Below are 19,912 nucleotides of genomic sequence, written 5' to 3' on the forward strand. Positions count from 1 at the left end.
TGTCTTCCTCTTAGCACCCAGAAGAGTGCTTACATAATAGTCTGACTTTCACAACAGCTCTTCAGTAACTCTTTGTGGAATGTGCAGGAAACAACAGGAGGTTGCTCCGTGAGGTTGGTCCCTGGGGCCCTGGTCCTTGGGCTGGTGCCCGTGTACCTCTCATACCTCTTCAGCCTCAGCTAGCCATTTCTGTCCCTGTGCTCCACCGGGCCTTCAGTCCCTCCAGCTGGCTTCATGGGCACGTGCCCTGCACGACTGCGTTTGGTTTAACGCTCTACTCTCATCTTGAAATTCTCACTTTTTGAACAGGTGGCCTTGATTTTTATTTTGTATTGGTCCTGGCAAATTCTGTAGCTGAGCATGCTCTTTGCCATCCTGTGCCCATCATTCCCTCTGCTGGGAACACTCTCCCTTCCTACTCTTCACTGGCTGACTTAGCTTTTTTAAAAATTGTATTATTTGTTTATTTATGGCTCCATTGGATGCAGGATTTCTCTAGTTGCTGCAAGCAGGGGCTACTCTCTAGTTGTGGTGCCCAGGCTTCTCACTGTGGTGGTTTCTTGTTGGTGAGCAGGGGCTCTAGGGCAAGAGGGCTTCAGTAGTTGGGGCGCATGGGCTTAGTTGCTCCGTGGCATGGGCATGTGGGAGCATCCTGGACCAGGGCTTGAACCCATGTTCCCTGCATTGGCAAGCGAATTATTAATCACTGGACCACCAGGGAAGTCCCTGACTTAACTCTTCACTTTTCTTCAGCTTTGTTGTCATTCCTCAGAGAAGCAATCAAAAGTTTAGAATCCTGTCCACTTTTATGCCCCAACCTTAACGTCTCCCTAACAGCGCTCACCTTATGTAAGTGCACTGTTTATTTCAACTGTGTGATCGTTTCTTTGAAGACTTCCTCCCCACCAGCCTGAGCACCTGGAGAGGCCGCACTGTGCGTTTGTTCTTGGCTGGCTTTGCCTGCAATGCTGTAGGTTATCAGTACCTATCTGTGGAGGGAGTGAGCAAAATGGGAGGTTTTTAAAAATGCAAAGGAGGGATGAGTTTTTCTTCCCATGTTAAACAGTTGGTATATAAAAATGGCAGTGGAAGATGAGAGGGAGGTTCAAAAGGGAGGTGATATATGTATACCTATGGCTGATTAATGTTGAGGTTTGACAGAAAACAACAAAATTCTGTAAAGCAATTATCCTTCAATAAAAAAATAAATTCAAAAAGAAAAAAAAAATGGCAGTGCAATTATCATGCATTGAATACTCCTGCTGATGACTTCTGGCCAATTTGACTTCCTTCCTTCCAGGGACTGCCTTTAAAGTAGGTGAATACAGTAAAGGTTCCCAATTTCTCTTTCTTTCCCACTGCTTTCCTTTTCAGATAGTAGGGTATGGTAAAGGTGAATCTGAAGACAGACATACTCAGACTTTTATACAACTGCTGTTTGGCGCATATATATATATATATATATATATATATATATATATTTTTTTTTTTTTTTTTTTAATGTGGACCATTTTTTAAAGTCTTGGTTGAATTTGTTACAATATTGCTTCAGTTTTATGTTTTGATTTTTTTGGCCCCGAGGCATGTGGGATCTTAGCTATAGGATCAGGAACCCATACCCCTGCATTGGAAGGCAGTCTTAACTACTGGACTGACAGGCAAGTCCCAGCATATTAGTATTGAATTAAATTTTGTGTAGCATAAATATCTATGCCCTCCTGCCTACAGTGAATATTTTCAGCAAGAATCTGTGTTTACTTCTGACCTAATTGCCAGTGGCAACGACATAAAAATACTGCTTCGGGTTTCTCAGCATCTGCAGTGCAAAGGCCAGCACTATCCCAGTGAACATAGCGTTTGATGGTAATAAAGAACAGTGTCCTACATAGCTCTGCTATTATTCTTCCCCTCCTGTCTCATTGTCTAGTTTCAAATAAGCTTAATTAGCTCACTCTGAATGCATAGCTGTATCAGCTTTCTGTGGCCCAGTTTGGGGACTACAGCTGGTTAATCTGCTCCCTGGAATCAGACCAATACCATTCCACATGTGACCAGATGTAGTGTATTACATACTACCTTACAGTCTTAATTTTTAGCACTGGGTAGCATTCGGTTATTTTTCAAATGTTATAATAAACATTTTCAGTGATATATTTCTCACCAAAATCTAAGAGAAAACAGAATTTCTATAATTCAGTCTAAAATTGAAGTTAACCAATATAGTGAGATAAAGATTTGTAGTGCTTTAAAGAAAGATAGGCTAAATGTCTTTTTTCTCCTTCAGATTAAAAAAAAAAAATCTGAGAAAAAGACTTAAAAACTAATAGGAATGTTTGTAACCCTGTTGCAACTGTTGCTTGTGGGTGAAAAAAAGAACCTGTCATTTTTTTCTTTCTTTTTTTCTTTTTTACAAATCTGTACATGAAGCAGGGGGAACAGAAAGAAATAAATATAAGAACAATACATAGAGAAGGGCATTCTCAATGAAGCTGTAGGCCTCAAAAAATGTTCCATCTAAGCTCTGACTGATTCCAATACCTTAAGGTAATTTGCTTTAAGCTGTAAATCTCCTGAGTTGTTTATGCCTCAGTGCTTTTTTCAGAAGGCTGGGAGAGGAGGAAAATATATCATTTCAATCTGCCCCTTCTTGAGACTTTATGGAATTTTAAGCAGGCTACTCTCAGAGTGAAACTCCTGGCTCAATCACCTCAGGGTCTATTTGACCTTCCCTTTTTTTCCTAGCTTGCCCAGAAAGTTCAGGGTGAAGATGTTTGCAGTTTTCTGAGTTCCTGCTTTGTGCTGGTTAAGATGGCACATAGCCTAGGTTCACTGTCTCCCAGTCAGCTGTTAGAATAGAGCATCTCCATCCTCCTGCAGTGGCTTCACTCAGCTAGTTGCAGCAGGTGACTGATGAAGCTTAGCAAGGCTCTTGGATTTGAGAGCCCTGTGTGCCGGCTGGATGACAGGCACGTAACATACTGCAGTGAAGGCTTTACCTTTGGTGTCAGAAAGGCATCACACCTTGGGGTTGGTCCTTACTTTGGTCCCTCTGCATGTCACTTAGTCTTTCTCAGTACGCTCAACTTACTGCATGGACATAGTAAACCCAGCCCAAATGTGACTGCTGGGTTTCTGGCCTGTGCATCTCTTTGAGGGTGAACCACGGAAGAGCAAGTTGGGGTGTAGGGGGTGGGTTGTGTCTCCTGAGTGAAAACATCTCAAATATGAAACATCCAATATACATGAAATTCACAGTGAATTATGTAGATTCAGCTCAGTAGAAGTCTTGGGCTGGGCACTATAAATTTGGAAGTTGTCAAACATGAATAATAAAGAAATTACCTCCAGGTATTATTTATTGATAGGAAAACTCTAGAGCCGAAGTGCCAAGAAGTTCCATATAAATAGATTAGATTTATAGGCCTGGAGATGAGAAATTAGAAATGAACAGATAAGCAGTTTCTATAAAATGCCGTGTCTCTTAGAGTTGCTACAGCACTGGGGCCAGACAGATTATATTAGAACATGGTAAAGAAAGTAGAAATCAATATTTCAGAAGCTTTCACAGATACTCTGATGAGCACACTGCATTCAGGAGTAAGCCACAAATGCCGGAAAGTGACTCACATCATACAATTATTCATGAATGAGAACAGGAACCTGTCACAGGAGTGTGCACCATTAGGCCTGAGTAATTGGGGAAACTGAGCGCACCTGACGAAATGAAAGTGCAGCATTGTAGACTAACGTGTGAATTCAGGGAAAGTATGTTGAGTAATTTGATGTCTGTAAACATCGGGAGTTACGTTAGAATTACAGCAAGAGATAAATACTTTTCTTGTCCTCACCCCGTTAAACCACTGTATTCCTTAAGTATTGGAATACAGCTAATGTTACCAGAGACTTGGGGCTTGGCGGGGGTGGAGGGGGCTGGTGAAATGGGTGAAAGGGGGTCAAAAGGTACAGACTTCCAGTTGTAAATAAGTAAGTCACAGGGATGTAGCATATAGCATGGTGTCCATAGTTAATAATACTGTATTGCATATTGGAAAGTTACTGAGAGAACAGATCTTAAAAGTTCTCATCACAAGATGAAGTGAGGCAGTAACAGTAGAGACAGATGTTAACTAAACTGAATTTGGTGATCATTTTGCAATGTGTACAGATATCAAATCATATATCTTGAAACTAGTAAATGTCATTTGTCAGTTATTCCTCAATAAAAATGACTCTTACGTTCTCTGAAGGTTTCCCCCAGTTGTTGTACAGTCGCTCAGTTGTGTCCGACTCTTTGCGACCTCATGGACTGCAGCACACCAAGTTTCCCTGTCCTTCACCATCTCCTGGAGCTTGCTCAAACTCAAGTCCTTTGAGTTGGTGATGCCATCCAACCATCTCGTCCTCTGTCATCCCCTTCTGCCTTCAGTCTTTCCCAGCATCAGAGTCTTTTCTGATGAGTTAGTTCTTTGCATTAGTGACTGAAGTATTGGAGCTTCAGCTTCATCATCGTGCTTCCAATGAATATTTAGGGCTGATTTCCTTTATGATTGGCTGGTTGGATCTCCTTGCAGTCCAAGGGACTCTCAAGAATCTTCTCCGCGTACCCTGGGGTGGGGGTGTAAATTAACTCTTTCCCTCCTCCTAGTACTAAAAACTCAAAAAGAGTCAGGGTAGCTTCTTTTGCTGAACACCATGAGGAGGGTGAAGTTAAGCCTAAAGGACATGCTTCCTCTTCTTAGATGTCTTCTCCTCTTGATGTCTTCCCAGTTATTTCATTCTAAGTCCTTTAGGCTTTTGCAAGCTTACTATTAGAATTTTGGTTGCCAGTAATCCACTTTCTGTTTACATCTTGATGGGAGGGACTCAATTGAAAATTCTCAGTCTGAGCACCTCCCACCCCCCTATAAACAAGAAATGTGGTGCTATACTGCTTATTTATTTTTTTCTCTACCCGGTGATTAATATACTAAATTAGAATCATTGATGTTTAGTTTAAGAAATTATCTGACGTGAGTAAGAGCAGTAGTACATAATGGTTAATACCTTTGGCCTGTTAATTTTTTAGGCACTCAGACCTCTGACAGTCAGGAAAGTATTAACTAGATCTTATCAGCCTTTTTAAAACATAGTGATTTACTTTGCTAGCATTTGTATAGATCTGTAAATAGTTTTGTATTTATTTTTGAAATAAGATTCATCAAGCCAGAAATAAATGCCTCTTACAGGTGAGTGGCCCCTTGTTAAAAATTAGCAAAGGGAAGTATAGGAATGTTTGATTGGGCAAGGAAGTTTACGTAAACCAGTCATAACGAAAAGTCCTCCTTATTGAGGTGCTCTCCCCCACCCCAGCAAATTTCTTCTTGATCACGCTTATACCCTTTATGAACATCTGCTGTTGTACTTATGAAACTATATGGTAATTAGACACATAATTAGCTCTATGTCTAGACCGTCAACTTCTCAAGAAGCTTTGCCTCGATCATCTGGTCCCAGGCACTAGATCCGAGTGGTCGAAGAAGATGGACTTTGCAGGCAGACTGCCAGGATCCCATTTCTGACTCCATTTATCGGCTATATGATGTTGGGCAAGTTACCTGTCTTGGGCAAACACTCTCCAAGTATTACTTGGATTTTATTTGTAAAATAAAATTTTTTAAATTTATCTTAATTGTTGGGAGGCTTTAAATATAGAGTTTTCTAATACAGAGTTTTCTAAATTATACCTCTAAAACTATTAGGAAATTCTTTGGCATGAAGGCATTTCATGTTTTTCTTAATGCCAATTACTACTGATCAAAGGCCTTCCCAGGTGGCTCAGTGGTAAAGAATCTGTCTATAATGCAAGAGATGCAGGTTCTGTCCTTGGGTCAGGAAGATCCCCTGGAGAAAAAAATGGCAACCTATTCCAGTATTCTTGCCTGGGAAATCCCATGGACAGAGGTATTCAAAATAATGTAATAAAAATATGAAGTGAGGTGATAACCTAGATGGGCATGATTACTGAAGTAAAGATTATTAAGACAAATTCACCTAAAATTAATTGATATACAACAAAACCTTGTATATACATATATATTTTTTCTCTCAGAGTCATATAAAACCAGGAAATCAGTGCTTTAAATGAAAAGGAGAGAGAACATGGGAAATGGAGAATGTTGAGCATACAGTAGTCACTCCTTATCTGTAGTTTCACTTTCCAAGGTTTCAGTTACTCTAATCAGCTGCAATCCTAAAATACTAAATGGAAAATTCCAGAAATGAACAAATGAAAAATCCATAAGTTTTAAATTTTGAGCTGTTCTGATTAGGGTCCACTATCCTGCTGATTCCTCCCGGGATGCGAATCACCCCCTTGCCCAGCGTATCCACACTGTGTTCCCACCAGGAGTCGCTTAACAGCCGCCTTGGTTATCAGATCAGCAGTCTGATATCACAGTGCTTGTGTCCAAGTAACCCTTTTATTACAGCATGTAATGATTGTTCTATAATTATTATTGTTATTGTTCCTATGTATAGGAAAAAATAGAGTGTACGTAGAGTTTGGTCCTGTTTGCAGTCTGACAACCAGTATGGATGAGAGGGAACTACTGTATTCTTATTCATTCTTCGCTTTCTGTATCTCCTACTGAGGCCAGCTTGATTAACCTTGAGAAAGAATAAGGCAAATTAGTAATTACAGTCATTCCTCAGTATCCATAGAGAATTAGTTCCAGGACCCCCCATAGATACTAAACTCCATGAATACTCAAGTCCCTTACACAAAATCGTGTAGTATTTGCATATAACCTACACACATGCTTCCCTATACTTTAAATCTCATTGTTCAAGTGCACAATTACATTAAATTTATGTAACTTAAGGGAAAAGATACCTATACTACTCTTGAGATCATAGGTTGTTTAAATTTTAATAATTCTGAATGACTTTCTGTGTTTTAATTAAAACTACTTACTGAAGAAGTTTTTAAATATTACATTCCCTAAAATAAAATCAATTTTGTCCTGAAATACAGTTTTTAAAACCACAACTGTCTATTTTCTTTGATTATCTCATAAACGACAGGAGTTTCACATCAGCTCTCCTTCCTCCTCCACCTTTTTTTCCTTTTACTTTGTGCCAATCACAGGTGGATGCTCAATATCACCCCACAGCACAAGATAAATAAGCTTGGAAGGTTTCCTAGCAACATATTGTTCTGGGAACCTGCTCTATTTTCCTGAACAAGATGAAGCCAAACATCCTAGAATCTCAGCCAGATGGGAAAGGATTAGCTTACTGAGGGGTGTTTAATGCATTTTTAAAATATTTCCCTTTGAAATGAACCTCTTAACATAAGTAACAAGGTAGACTTTTAAAAGGACACCCTTTTGCGTGTTAACAAAAACCCCTCAGTCATAAATAGTTTCAATTGAAAAAATACAGTTTTAGAAGACATTCTCTAGAGACAAGCTTATAATATTTAATTGACTTACTGGTGAATGAATCCATTTCAGAACCATGTAGAAAATGCTTCCTCCTAAGATTGATGTTCCTGGGCTTCCGAGGTGGCACTAGTGGTAAAGAGCCTACCGGCCAGTGCAGAAGACAAAAGAGACTTGGGTTGGGTCCTTGGGTTGGGAAGATCCCCTGGAGGGGGGCATGGCAACCAACCCACTCCAGTATTTTTGCCTGGAGAATCCCCATGAACAGAGGGGCCTGGCGGGCTCCAGTCCAGTAGAGTCACAAGTCAGACATGACTGAAGCGACTTAGCATGCGTGCAAGACTGATGTTCAGGCTGGTACCCAGTGGTGCCAGTATTCAGCTACACAAAAATATTTACATGTTGTCTAATACTTCCTTCTCATCTTGTGGGTAAGTGGCTGCTGGAGTAGGCTCCCTCCTCCTCACAAATCCTTTTACTTCTCGCCTTGACCCCTCCTCCTAGGGACACCGGGGAAACCCCTCTCGTGGCTTAAAATGCTGGGACTTCTTCCTTTTTCTCCCCAGCTTCAGGCGACTGCAGTTCCAGTGATCTGTCATTTCATCTTGAGAATCTGTTTTTGGTTTTCAGAGTATATGATAAGTACAGAGAAAAGAAAACTGGATAAAATTGTCCTTCTCAAAGTCAAGAAATATAATGTCATTGCTGTTTTGTTAGTACGTGATCATTTATATTTTCCTCCTTGTTCATCAATGATCTTAAGGCCATACAGTTGGCAGGTGGCATTTTTCTGCCTTGCGCTCAAGTTGGCCACAGTGTATTGTTGAAGGTCTCTGGAGACGGTAGTAAAGATTAGAGTTTCTTATGCCAGTATTCAGTAATGGTTTTGCAATTCAGTTGACATGCTGGAAAGTGTCCTTTCGTCTTGTCTTCCTGGGTAGGCAGTCCCTGTCAGCCAAATGAATATTGTCGTCGTGTGATTGTTGAATGATTTACACTACCTGATGGGCTTGGACTGTGTGAAACTTCCCAGTTGTGATAAAAAGCAAATAATTCCAGTACTCACAGTGTGCTTGGATGGGAAGAACAAAGTAATTAGAATAACCTAGTGTCTTTGCTTTTTATTGAACAAATTCTCTGACCAGATTCGAGAGAATTGAAACAATCCTTACCCCAGGAAACCATAAGTTTATTTTATTTTCTTTCTGCTGCTTTCCATCCTCTCTGTCACACACACACACACACACACACACACACACACGTTTTCTAAATGCCAGGATTTGAACTTGACAAAAAGCAATCTGTTGAGGGCCTCCTAGGGGCCAGTTACTTTGCTAGTTGTCATGATGGAGGCTGAGGTGCATCCACACATGGTCCTTGCCTTCACTGAGTCCCCAAGAATTTAGCCAAGTAACACACTTGTTTTCTTTTTAAAACTTTAGCTTCATGTTAGGACCTAAACATTAAGGGGAGATTTTGATGTTTAAAGGAATTCTGTAAATTTGGATTGTTCAAGAATAACCTAGAAGTAGACTTAGTCTGTTATATAAAATATATGACAGATTATAATGGATTAATTTTTATAATATTTTCTAGAAACACTGTTTTTAAAATCCCATGAACCAGACGTTACTTTAGATACTTTATGTCATTTAATTCTCTTGACAACCATTATGAAATAGAAATCGTTTGCCTACCTGTTCTAGAATCTGCTTTCTCTCCGGTATATAGGTTCCATTAAAAATTTTTCTTTGTTGCTCAGCCTTTTTATAAAATAATAACTATGATTTTTAACACGGCAGAAGAATGAATTTTACTTTGAGAAAAGCAGCTAACAGAAGTAATAGCACTGTTAAATACGTTAACAAGGAAAAGGGGTGCTTTGCCAGCAATGCTGTAGAACAGACATGGACCAACTACAGCTCACTTTGGTAAATAAAGTTTTGTTGGAACATGACCACACTCATTTGTTTGCATATCACCTATCTGCAGTTTTTGTACAGTAACAACAGTGGAGTTGTAACCTAGGCTGTATGGCCCACATATCCTAAAATATATGCTATTGGGACCTTTACAGAAAAACTTTAAAAGCGAAAGTATTAATCTCTCAGTCATGTCCGACTCTGGACTGTAGCCTGCCAGGCTCCTCTGTCCATGGAATCCTCCAGGCAGGAACACTGAAGTGAGTAGCCATTCCCTTCTCCAAGGGATCTTCCCAACCCAGGGATGGAACCCAGGTCTCCCACATTGCAGGCAGATTCTTTAACATCTGAGCCACCAGAGAGTCTAGATTTCTCCCCTTCATTGAGTCAGGTGTACTCCTTTAGAAAGCCAGAGACTTCGTTGGGAAACACATCAGAAAATGGTTTCGTAAATGATTTTTTCCTAACTTGGTTTTCCTCTCAACCCGGCAGGTACCAACCAAGAAGCTAAAGAAATATGAGAAAGAATATCAGACAATGCGAGAGAGTCAGCTGCAGCAGGAAGACCCAATGGATAGATACAAGGTATGGGAGACACATGTCACCTGTCTGAGCCAATATCTTCTTTCCCCTAAAGCCGCAATTGGGAGACATTTGTTCCCCCTATTCCTTCTTGATTGATGTTAACTCTGACTTTGCTCAATATCCAGGTATGTTTTCATCTCAGGAGACTCCTGAGTAGCCAAACATAATATTTCTTTTCTTTCAGTTTGTATATTTGTAGGTAACTTCACCTGTTGCATTTATACTGGGAGTCTTCATAAGAAGCTGAAAGAAAGGGAAAAAGAAAAGAGAGAAAGTGGCTATCAACTACTTTCAAAAATGAGAAAAAAAAAAGAAAAATGGCAAAGTACGGTTTTAGCTGTGCACGGTCACATCCACAAAGACTTTTAGAAGGCGAACTGTTCCAAGACTGGTACAAGAATGTTTCAGACTTACCCCTGTTTGTAGCCAATGTTAAAGATACAAACTCATTCAAAAGTAAAAAATAAAAACCACAAAGGTATATTGAGCACAGTCATGGTGTTTGTCGCAACATTTATTTCCATGAACAAATTTATAGAAAACAGTGACATTTCATTACAGAGTTCAGTTCCAAAATGAAAATGATTCAGTTTAATATCCCAGTTAGTTGCAGTATTTTTTTTTTTTTTTAGTTGCAGTATTTTTTAAAAATTGGGCTGGTTATAATGATGTCCTCAATGGTAATTAGCAACAGTTTCCATAAAACAGTGTTGGGGAAATACTGACCCCAACCTTACTTTTTTCTGACTGAAATATTAGTGTCTCTCTTCAGCATGTTTTAATTCTTCAGATTCCTACAGACATATAATGATTCCCTCTCCACACCAGTACATTAGGATAAGAGAATACTGTATTCATACACTGAGTCCCGGCAATGCTGAAACAACTTGCCAAAAAAAGTACTGTGATGACATTGTTAATTAAACCACTCACTGTGAGATGCCTTCCACTTCTGTAGCTGGAGTGGCCTTTATGTCGTCAGAGAGCTGGACACCGGCCACTGCAGCCACGCGGTCTATCTTGTTTCTGTTGCTGAATTGAATAGCATGGAACATTGACATAGAGGAGTGGTGAAAGGCAGTATGGATTCTGTAGTCAGATCTGAGTTCAAAACGTGAATTTCTGAAAAAGAAGACAGGATTTGGAGTCCAAGTTGAGGGTTTTAACCTCTATGCCACTGTTCAGCATCTTAGACTAATTATTGGACCTCTTCCGCATCTGTAAAATGTGTAGTATACACGTTTCCTTGAAGGATTGTTGTGAAGATGAGGTACGTTGTATACAAAGTACCCAGCACATAGTTGGTGTTCAGTAAATGGTTGTTATTAGCCTTATTAGGCCTGCTGCCTCAAATTACCCAATTATTACTAGAATAATATCCCCTTAATTTGTGTCTGCCCCACCAGTCCCTCACTTCTCTTTCTCCTATTTCTCCCAAGTATTGTTAACCTAATAATCTAACATAAGTATGTTTCTCCCTTTGTTTATTAAACTAGCTGACAGTAGAATTCCCACATACTGCTATGCAGATAACTATTACCCTATAAAGTACTCATAGTTGGAAGCTAATTTCCACCGCTCAATAAAACCAATTTTAATGTAGCTTATGTAGCATGCTGCTGTAGAAAGCTTTGAAGTAGTAATTATAAAATATTTTTAAGATTCCAAAAGGAAACTCTCCTGCTGTTTGCATCATTCTGATTTTCTTATTGTTGCCATCATTCTGAGTGAAGTCTGGGAAGGGTTCTTTAAATAGAAGACAGGGAAATGAAAGACTAAAATTGTGTATTCAAATTCAGTCTGGAACTGAACTTGTTATTGTTTCCTATATCCTTTTTATGTCAAAGCAGGTACGTATAAGTGAATAATACAATGCATATTATTATTATTTTCTTAAAAAGTGACTATCACACATATACTATTGATGTGTACAATTTTTACTGAGAAGTCAAAGTAGAATTAAACTTATTTTTGCCATTTGTTTTGAACAAAGGTACTACTTTTTAGCTTAAATGCTCTATTTATGTATATAAGATATCCTCTATAGGTTTTTTTTGTGTTATTATAATAGCTTGCTAATGCATCATTCAGCTAATATTCCTATACCCTTTTAATAATGTCTAAAAATTTGTACTGGAGATAAACCTGGTAAAGTTATGGTCCTCACGTTATAATTACATTTTCAAAGTGAGAGTGGAGCACATGGTGTTCACCCATCAGGAGATTTGTTCTTTCAGATAATCAATATCTAGTTTAAGAAACTAATTACAGTTTTATTCATTAACTTAGGAAAGTATCTTAGAAAATACATTTTAGCATCTTATAAACTTAATCCTGTCAAGAGTAAGATCTATGCCCTGAGCATAAGCACTTTACAATTCATTGTTCATGTCCAGGAACTGGGAACCTAGATATGAAAATTCTCAAGAATAACTTGGGGAAGATCTTTGAAGGCATTGAGTCAGAACTTACACAGTTCACTAACAATCCCTCCTCAACAGTTAGGATCTGTAGTGTTTAAAATGCCTTGTTTACCCCCTAGTTTGCCTCCTAAGCTTAATTCAAGAGAATTAAGAAGGTTGTGTCAATTAAAAACAAAGACCCAGAAATGTCATACCTTATGATATTCCAAGAGATTTTTTTTCAGCTTGATACTGTTTTTCTTGGGCATGGTGGGGTACTGAAAGAGCTGTTTCAGGGAAACCAGACATGGATTTAAAGATCCAACAAAGTAGAGATAACTTGCAGCACTCACATTCTTGCTGTGTCTATCTAAACATGTGTTTTGTGTCTATTTTTATGACATATGAAAATGTCTACTCTTGAGGTTATGTCAGCATACTCACCTGTACCTAACACTTGATGAAATGGCATCGGTATAAATTTAAATTTTGGAACCCTAGCATAATGCAAATGTTCTGGAATTTGATAATGGTGACAGTTGTACAACTTTGAGAATGTAGAAAAACCACTGAATTGTACATTTTAGAAAAATGAATTTTTGATATGTGGATTATGTCCCCCCCCCCCCCCCACCAAAAAAGACCTGCCAAGCTAAATGTCCCAAGAGAATTAACATCTGCCTGCCATGTTTTTTTCATAAACCTCAGTCATACCAGAGGTACCTGTGCAGGAACCATACTTAAAGGAGGGAGGTCTCCTGTCAGAATTAGAGTTAATCGATGACTATAGATCCTGTATGTCCTCATATTTATAAGGAAAGGCCAGCCAACAAAAGTGGGTGATGCATTCATCTTTATGTGTGTGTGTGTGTATGTTTATATACATATATGTATGCACATAGACAAAACCTATAAATAGGTAATGCATACATATGCACAGTGCCTGTGCTACCTGGTCTTGGAATAAGTTTGTATTTGAAACTCAGTGAGCTCTGTAATGACTGCTTACAGCCTCTGGTTACTCTTTCTGTTTTATCTTCATGACTAGATTCCAAGATACAGAAAGGAAACTTTATTGGAAGAAGAATGTACAGTATTTATTATAAGCCTCTTTTATTATCCTTCTTAAGTTTGACCTGGCCGGATTTGTGTAGTGATTTTTTTTTGTGTGTGTGTAGTGATTTTTATTTGCTCTGATGTTTTGGTTTGCATATTTATAAATTTCAGATTAAGTGAAATACAAGGTAAAGAGTTGTCTGTAGAAATACATCATGTATACTTTCATCTGGGGATTTATACAATCCCCAGAAAACAAACATTCATGGATATGTACAGCTGTTTTAGTCATTTTAAAAATTAGTAGCCAAGCACCTAATAGGTGGTTATCAAGTTCAGAAGTTAAAATATTGTTTTTTATTTTAAGATGATGAACTGTTTTCATTTGAGGGAAGTTAGTTTTCTAATGATGTAATCATTAATGGCAATTTTAGAGAACTACAGCCTTCATCTGTCTTTAGAAGATGATATGCTTTTCTTGTTTAATTAAAGAAAGAACTACTTGTACAAATGTGAGTTAAGCCTTCAAAAAGCACAGCTAATTAATTAAATTCAGTGAATTTCCCAAAGTGTAATGAAGGTTATATTATTACCTATTCTGGTTGGGCAAATCCTAGAAAGAATCAGGAATGTTTAAAACCCTCTTGGGTTTTGGGAGACAGTATTATAAATACATAGTTTCTAATTGAAGGATTTTATCTATATTCAGTATAATTAAATTTAGAATGTTTAACTTCTTTCTTGAGGTTAGACATAGTACTTTTTTTTCTTTTTTAACTAAAATGTAATTCAAACAGAAAGAAAATGACTCCTGTAATTTCACAGAAGGTTTTACTTGCCCATACTAATTTTTGTAGAGCAGTTGTCCCTGCATGTAATTTAAAATTAAGCTGTTTAATTATAAATAGTACAAACAAGGTTTTCTACATAAAGCTTAATTTGTATTTGTATTATTTGCTATCCTTACATATCTAAGGAAATAATTTACAACAGTGATCATATTTTGTTTTTAAATTATGCTAAAGTTTAAATTATACTAATCATATCTGGAAAAAAATGATCCTCACCCCTGCCCCATTTTGTTTTGTTTTGTTTTCGTATTGGACCCTTCCTTACTCATAGAAGTTAAGAGAAGTGAATCCGTCTTTGAAAAATGTTTTTCATCCAATGAAAATAAACATATTTTATTATTTTTCATATCACAGAGATGTTACTGGCTTTTGGAAATATTTGTTATGAAATCACATGCTTTTAATGAATAGTGATAATCAAGAGGATGGTTTCTATCTATCTGTGACAACTTAACTATAAACCTCAGATGGCTGCCGCTCTTTTTCTTTTTGCTCTTGGCTAACTCATGTACTCACTGCTGTAGGATGGTGGAGAAGGCAAACCTAGGCTCTCTTGATGCTTCTGGCGCCACTTAGCTAAGAAGGAGCAGGTGGTTTCTGATGATGCTTGTCTGCTGATTGAGTTATACTTAACACTCAGGGGAGATATAAAGGTTATGCATATTAAGAATTTCTCAGTATGTTTATCAATGGTCTTTAGAATTAACGCTCCAAAATTTTTCTTCAATTTTTAGTACGTCTTGTTTCCTGTTAGAGGAGGATGACTGGAAAATTACATCACACTCCTGTTTCTACATCATCTGTAACCCATTTGCTTTTTAAAAATTTGATGTATACGCTAGAGTAGTAGAGAGATTTATAAACCATATGGCCTGTGGGCCAAATATGGCCCACTGCCTGTTTTTGTAAATAAAGTTTTATTGGAACACAGCCACATGCTTATTATCTATCACTGTTTTTACACAACAATGGCAGAGTTGAGTAGCTGCAACAAAGACCATATGGCCTACAGAGCCTGAAATATTTACTGTCTGGGCATTTACATTAAAAGTTTGCTGACCCCTGTGCTAGAGTGTAATCTAAGATGGTTCTTAAATGCTAAAAGAAATTCAGTCTGGTTTGCCAACTGCCAGTTAGTTACTACTGACAAGATTTTCTCTTTAGTTTGACATTTAAAATTGTTTAAATTTCCACCAGAAAGATAAAACTGGCTGTGTTGGGTGAAGGAAGAGGATGAAATGATTTCAGATATCCAGATTTGCTTTCTCAAATCTCATCTACAATGTAGACATTTAAACATTTTTGTCTGTAGGCATTTGTCTTTAAATGTCAAAAAACTGATGAAATTTGAATATGATGACTATCAAGGCTTTTGAAAGAGGCACCCAGAAGAAGAAAGGTGAGAGTTGAGTATGTTGTTGCTAATAAAATTGCCCTGAGTCTTTTAGGAAAACATTTTCTCTGGACCCTGGAATGTCTTTAAAAGCATGTGCCAAGAATTCATTATAGCAGCAGACAGCAAGCACACCCAAAATACTGAGCTAGAGTTTATAAAGCCTCCTCCTTCTCCATCATTTTTTCCTTTAAGGCTGAGTTTATTTTCTTCTGATTGCCAGTTCACATTTCTCTGGTTTCTCATCTTGGAAAAAATGACTTTCACCATTCATTATACTGCTTCACCCAAACTCCAATCCCCAGACACGAAGGAGACCTGGGACCTTCGTTTTCCTTTCTCATTTCCCTGACCAACAATATAATTCCATTGCCTGAAGATGAAATATTTTGCAAGGTTGCTGGCTTTGTCATGCCTGAAGATGAAATATTTTGAAAGCTTTCTGGCTTTGTCATTGAAGGAAGTTCCTTCCGCCCAGTTCTTAACAACACAGTATAAACAACTCACACCCTAGTTGCAAATAGTTCCACAGACAGCGTTTGCATCAGTCATGCGGACTGCAAATAGCAGTGTGGAGAGGGAGGAGTTTAGTGTATCACTCTTCGCTCCCATTGGCTGCCTCAAGTATAATTTCTTCCATCAAATGTTAGCTGTCCTGGAGAGAGCATAGAGTAAATGACACTCTAAGGAAAAACAACAGAGCGAAATAGCATTACCAAGTGTCTGTTTTTTGTTATCACCATTTCCTAATTGTATTAGTAGGTGTGCAATTTCATTGGATATTCTTTTTTTTTTTTCAATTGTCTTTGTACCTATGATTGAAAACGATAGTTGGTCTGTGACTTTTGAGGAGGTAAGTTTTCTTGTCTGTGTGTGTCTGTAACATCAGCGTCTGTCTCTCCGAAAAATGCAGTATCCTCCTCCCCCAAGATACTAATCCAACTTTCCTGGTTACACATCTCCTATGCAGGGGGGACGAAACTAAGGAGAAAAGTTGCTCTCTGCTTTTTGTGCACATGTTGTTAATTGTGTGACATGGAGGAGGTTTCCAAGAGTGTGATGTAAATTTGCAGGGTTATGTAAGCCTTGTCTCCTGTAGTGTTTTCCGAAAGGCAAGGGAAGCAATTTGCCTGTGTTGTCTATGGGCTCTGAGCGGTCAGCACATCTGCTCGGGCAGACGTGTGGCGTGTGAGCATTTCTGCCCTGGCTGAGGTTAGGGGGCCACTTCAGTCTTTCTCTGGTGGACACCCTTGCCAACATTTCAGAATGAACCAGGCAAGATTACTACCTTTCCCAAAGCTAACCTGTCTTCTTTAGTATAAAGGCAAACTGTTTCTTGAATCAGTCAGTTCTAAAAACAGTTTTGACTCCTCAGAAAGGCTGGAAGAGACAGCCAAGTCATGTCGTCTCTCTTTACCCCGTGGTAAGTGTGGGCAGGTTCTTCTTCATGGAAAGTCTCCATCTGACCACCCCCAGGTTCATACTTTGGAGGACGATACTGCATTTTTGGCCCCAGAGCTTGCTTCCCCACGTGTCTGTGAGTGCAGAACCAGGAGTCCACACTCCCCAGCGTGCTGCTTGCTTTGCAGACACTGAACTGAAGCTTCTTGCTAGAGCAAAAGCCAGTAGGCTTGCCCCCTAGGCTATTTTGCTTTTTAGGGACCCCCGTGTGTGTGTGTGCTCAGTCGTGTCCAACTCTGCAACCCCAGGAGCCAGCTGTAGCCCACCACGTTCTCTGTCCATGGGATTATCCAGGCAACACTGCTGGAGAGGGTTACCATTTCCTCCTCTGGGGGATCTTTCTGACCCAGGGATTGAACACACATCTCCCACTTTGGCAGGCAAATTCTTTACCGCAGAGCCACCTGGAAAGCCTAACAGACCCTCAGACACCCATAATTTCTCCCAGATCTTCCCCTTTCCATCCCACTCCCTGGGCACTGTGTCAAAGGTTCGAGTGGTGACAATCATGGTAATAGGAAATGGCCGGTCAAGTTTCAGCTGTGCTCATACCTCTTTCTTATATAGCATAACCCATCAGACATTTATTTCTAATCAATAGTGAAGTAGCTACCTGGTGTGTTTTTTAAGTTCTTTGAACAAGGTGTGTGTCCACTAGTGGTGTATGCCTTTCATGTGAAGTGAAACTGAAAGTCGCTCAGTTGTGTCCGACTCTTTGTGACTCCATGGACTAGTCCGTAGAATTCTCCATAGCCTTTTCCTTCTCCAAGGCATCTTCCCAATCCAGGAATCCAACCCAGGTCTCCTGCAGTGGGGGTGGAGTCTTTACCAGCTGAGCCACAAGGGAAGCCCAAGAATACTGGAATGGGTAGCCTATCCCTCCTCCAGGGGATCTTCTCACCCCAGGAATCAAACCGGGGTCTCCTGCATTGCAGGCAGATTCTTTACCAACTGAGCTATGAGGGAAGCCCCTTACCTGGAGGTTGTTTTAGCTTGGTTCTAAGCCTCTGACACTGTAATGTGAAAAACTGTTAGCTGCAACATTTCCACTTGTGCCAAATTAATGCAATATAAATAAATAGTTGAGGGAGCTCTTTGTGCCTTGGAGACCTCCAAGTGCAACTTCAGGAGAAATAGGACACTTGGGAATAGGTATTCAAGTCATCTTACCGTGGTCTCTTTTGAAGGGATTTATCAAGAAATGAGAAAAATCTCTTCCTGGCCTGAAGCATTCTGCCTTGTGAAATATGTTATGATGAAATTGTGCTGGATATTGCTGCTGCTTTCTGACAAGGAGGGAGTTTATTGGAAAAGTTTCTGAATGATATTTTTTTAATCTAAGTTTCCACCCAGTATGTAAGTTGTACCCACAAAAAGGGGTCATAGTTTGATAGATCAGAATGAGAGACTAATCTCTATCCCCTGCTAGAATTTGGATGACTTCAGCACAGACTAAAAGATTCAAGGGTAGACCCAAACAGTATTTGATGGGTATAATTTTCCCATACAAATATGTACACTATCTTTCCAGGAATATATCTTGGGGAAGGGTTCCTGGAAAGGTGGCAGTTTTGAGGGATTCCATTGTATCTTAGTCACAGAGGTGCACCCATTATAGTTTCACATAGCTTCTATTAGGAGTAAACTTTTAAAAAGTTCTTGTTTTGGCATTTTATCCTCTCCAATGAAATTGATATTCTGAATTACTTTTTATTTTTTAACAACTTTTTAAACACATGTATTATAAATTTATTGTAGACAACTTGGAAACACTAAAAAAAAAAAGACAAAAACAATCATAATCCACTATCCACAGTTAATATTATTTGTGTTATTATAAAAATGGGATTTTCTAGTTACTTGTCTATTTTTTTCCCCATAAAATAACATACAGGCTACCCCAGTGGGCCAGTGGTAAAGAGTCCGCCTGCCAATGCAGGAGAAGCGGGTTCGATCCCTGGGTTGGGAGGATCCCCTGGAGAAGGAAATGGCAACCTACTCCAGTATTCTTGCCTGGGAAATCCCATGGACAGAGGAGCCTGGCGGGCTACAGTCCATGGGGTCACAAAAGAGCCAGACACCACTTAGCGACTAAATAGCACATTAATACATACAAAGATAGCATGCAGATTTCTCCTGTCATTAGATATTTTTTACTTATGTGTTAACACTCTATTGGGATTGTTTTCTTTTTCAGTAGCTCTCTTTTTCAAAAATGTTTTGACTGTTCCCAACTATCCCAGTCTGTGTTTTCCAAAGGAAAAGATAGAAGTGGGCCCTGTTGACTGAGTGCAGTCAAAGTGCAAGTTTGTTCTTTGGCTTCTCTGCTGGCCCTGTTTTTGGATCTTCTGCCTCCATAAAGAGTCTCAGGCTTTGCCCTTACCATCTGTTTCTTAGCCCGTTTCTAAAAGACAAAAAGAAAGAAGTTAGGTTTTCCTCTTTTCAAGTCCAGGTTGTTCTATAGAAGATAAAATCCACTCCCTGCCCCTCCCTCTCCTCTACCCCTCTGCCCCCCACTCCAGTCTGATACACTGCCTTCCAGGGCGTAGATTCGTCTTCTGGTTGCACAACACTGCTTTGTCTTGAGTTTTTGCCGCGCTTGCAGAAAATGCTGTTAGGAGTGTAAATCTGAAAAACAGGAAGGTCTCATCACATTGATGTCTTTCCTGTCAGCTCTCTTTTGAATCATCTGTAACTGCTAACAATAGCAAAGACAGCACTTTTGATACTTTGAAATGGAGGACACTAAATTGCTCTTGGGAAAATAGAGTGAATGTACACAGTTTATAATGACTGGTTAAGGGGAGTCCTTGCTTCATAA

At 39.1% G+C, this 19,912-nt stretch overlaps 1 protein-coding gene across 7 annotated transcripts in view; it reads left to right on the forward strand.

The window, feature by feature from the left end:
• Window positions 1-19,912, forward strand: part of RABGAP1L (RAB GTPase activating protein 1 like) — a 677,120-nt gene that overhangs the window by 630,900 nt on the left and 26,308 nt on the right. For 4 of the 7 annotated variants that reach the window (XM_061160749.1, XM_061160750.1, XM_061160758.1 and 1 more), the window contains one exon: window positions 9,836-9,928. In XM_061160749.1, the coding sequence (XP_061016732.1) occupies window positions 9,836-9,928 (93 nt within the window). Of the gene's footprint in view, window positions 1-9,835; window positions 9,929-10,112; window positions 10,421-16,277; window positions 16,484-19,912 lie in introns of those variants that run through there. The other 3 variants (XM_061160751.1, XM_061160761.1, XM_061160760.1) reach the window with 2 other exon arrangements.

This window comes from Dama dama, chromosome 14, assembly GCF_033118175.1.
Source record: "Dama dama isolate Ldn47 chromosome 14, ASM3311817v1, whole genome shotgun sequence".
Lineage (NCBI taxonomy): Eukaryota > Metazoa > Chordata > Mammalia > Artiodactyla > Cervidae > Dama > Dama dama.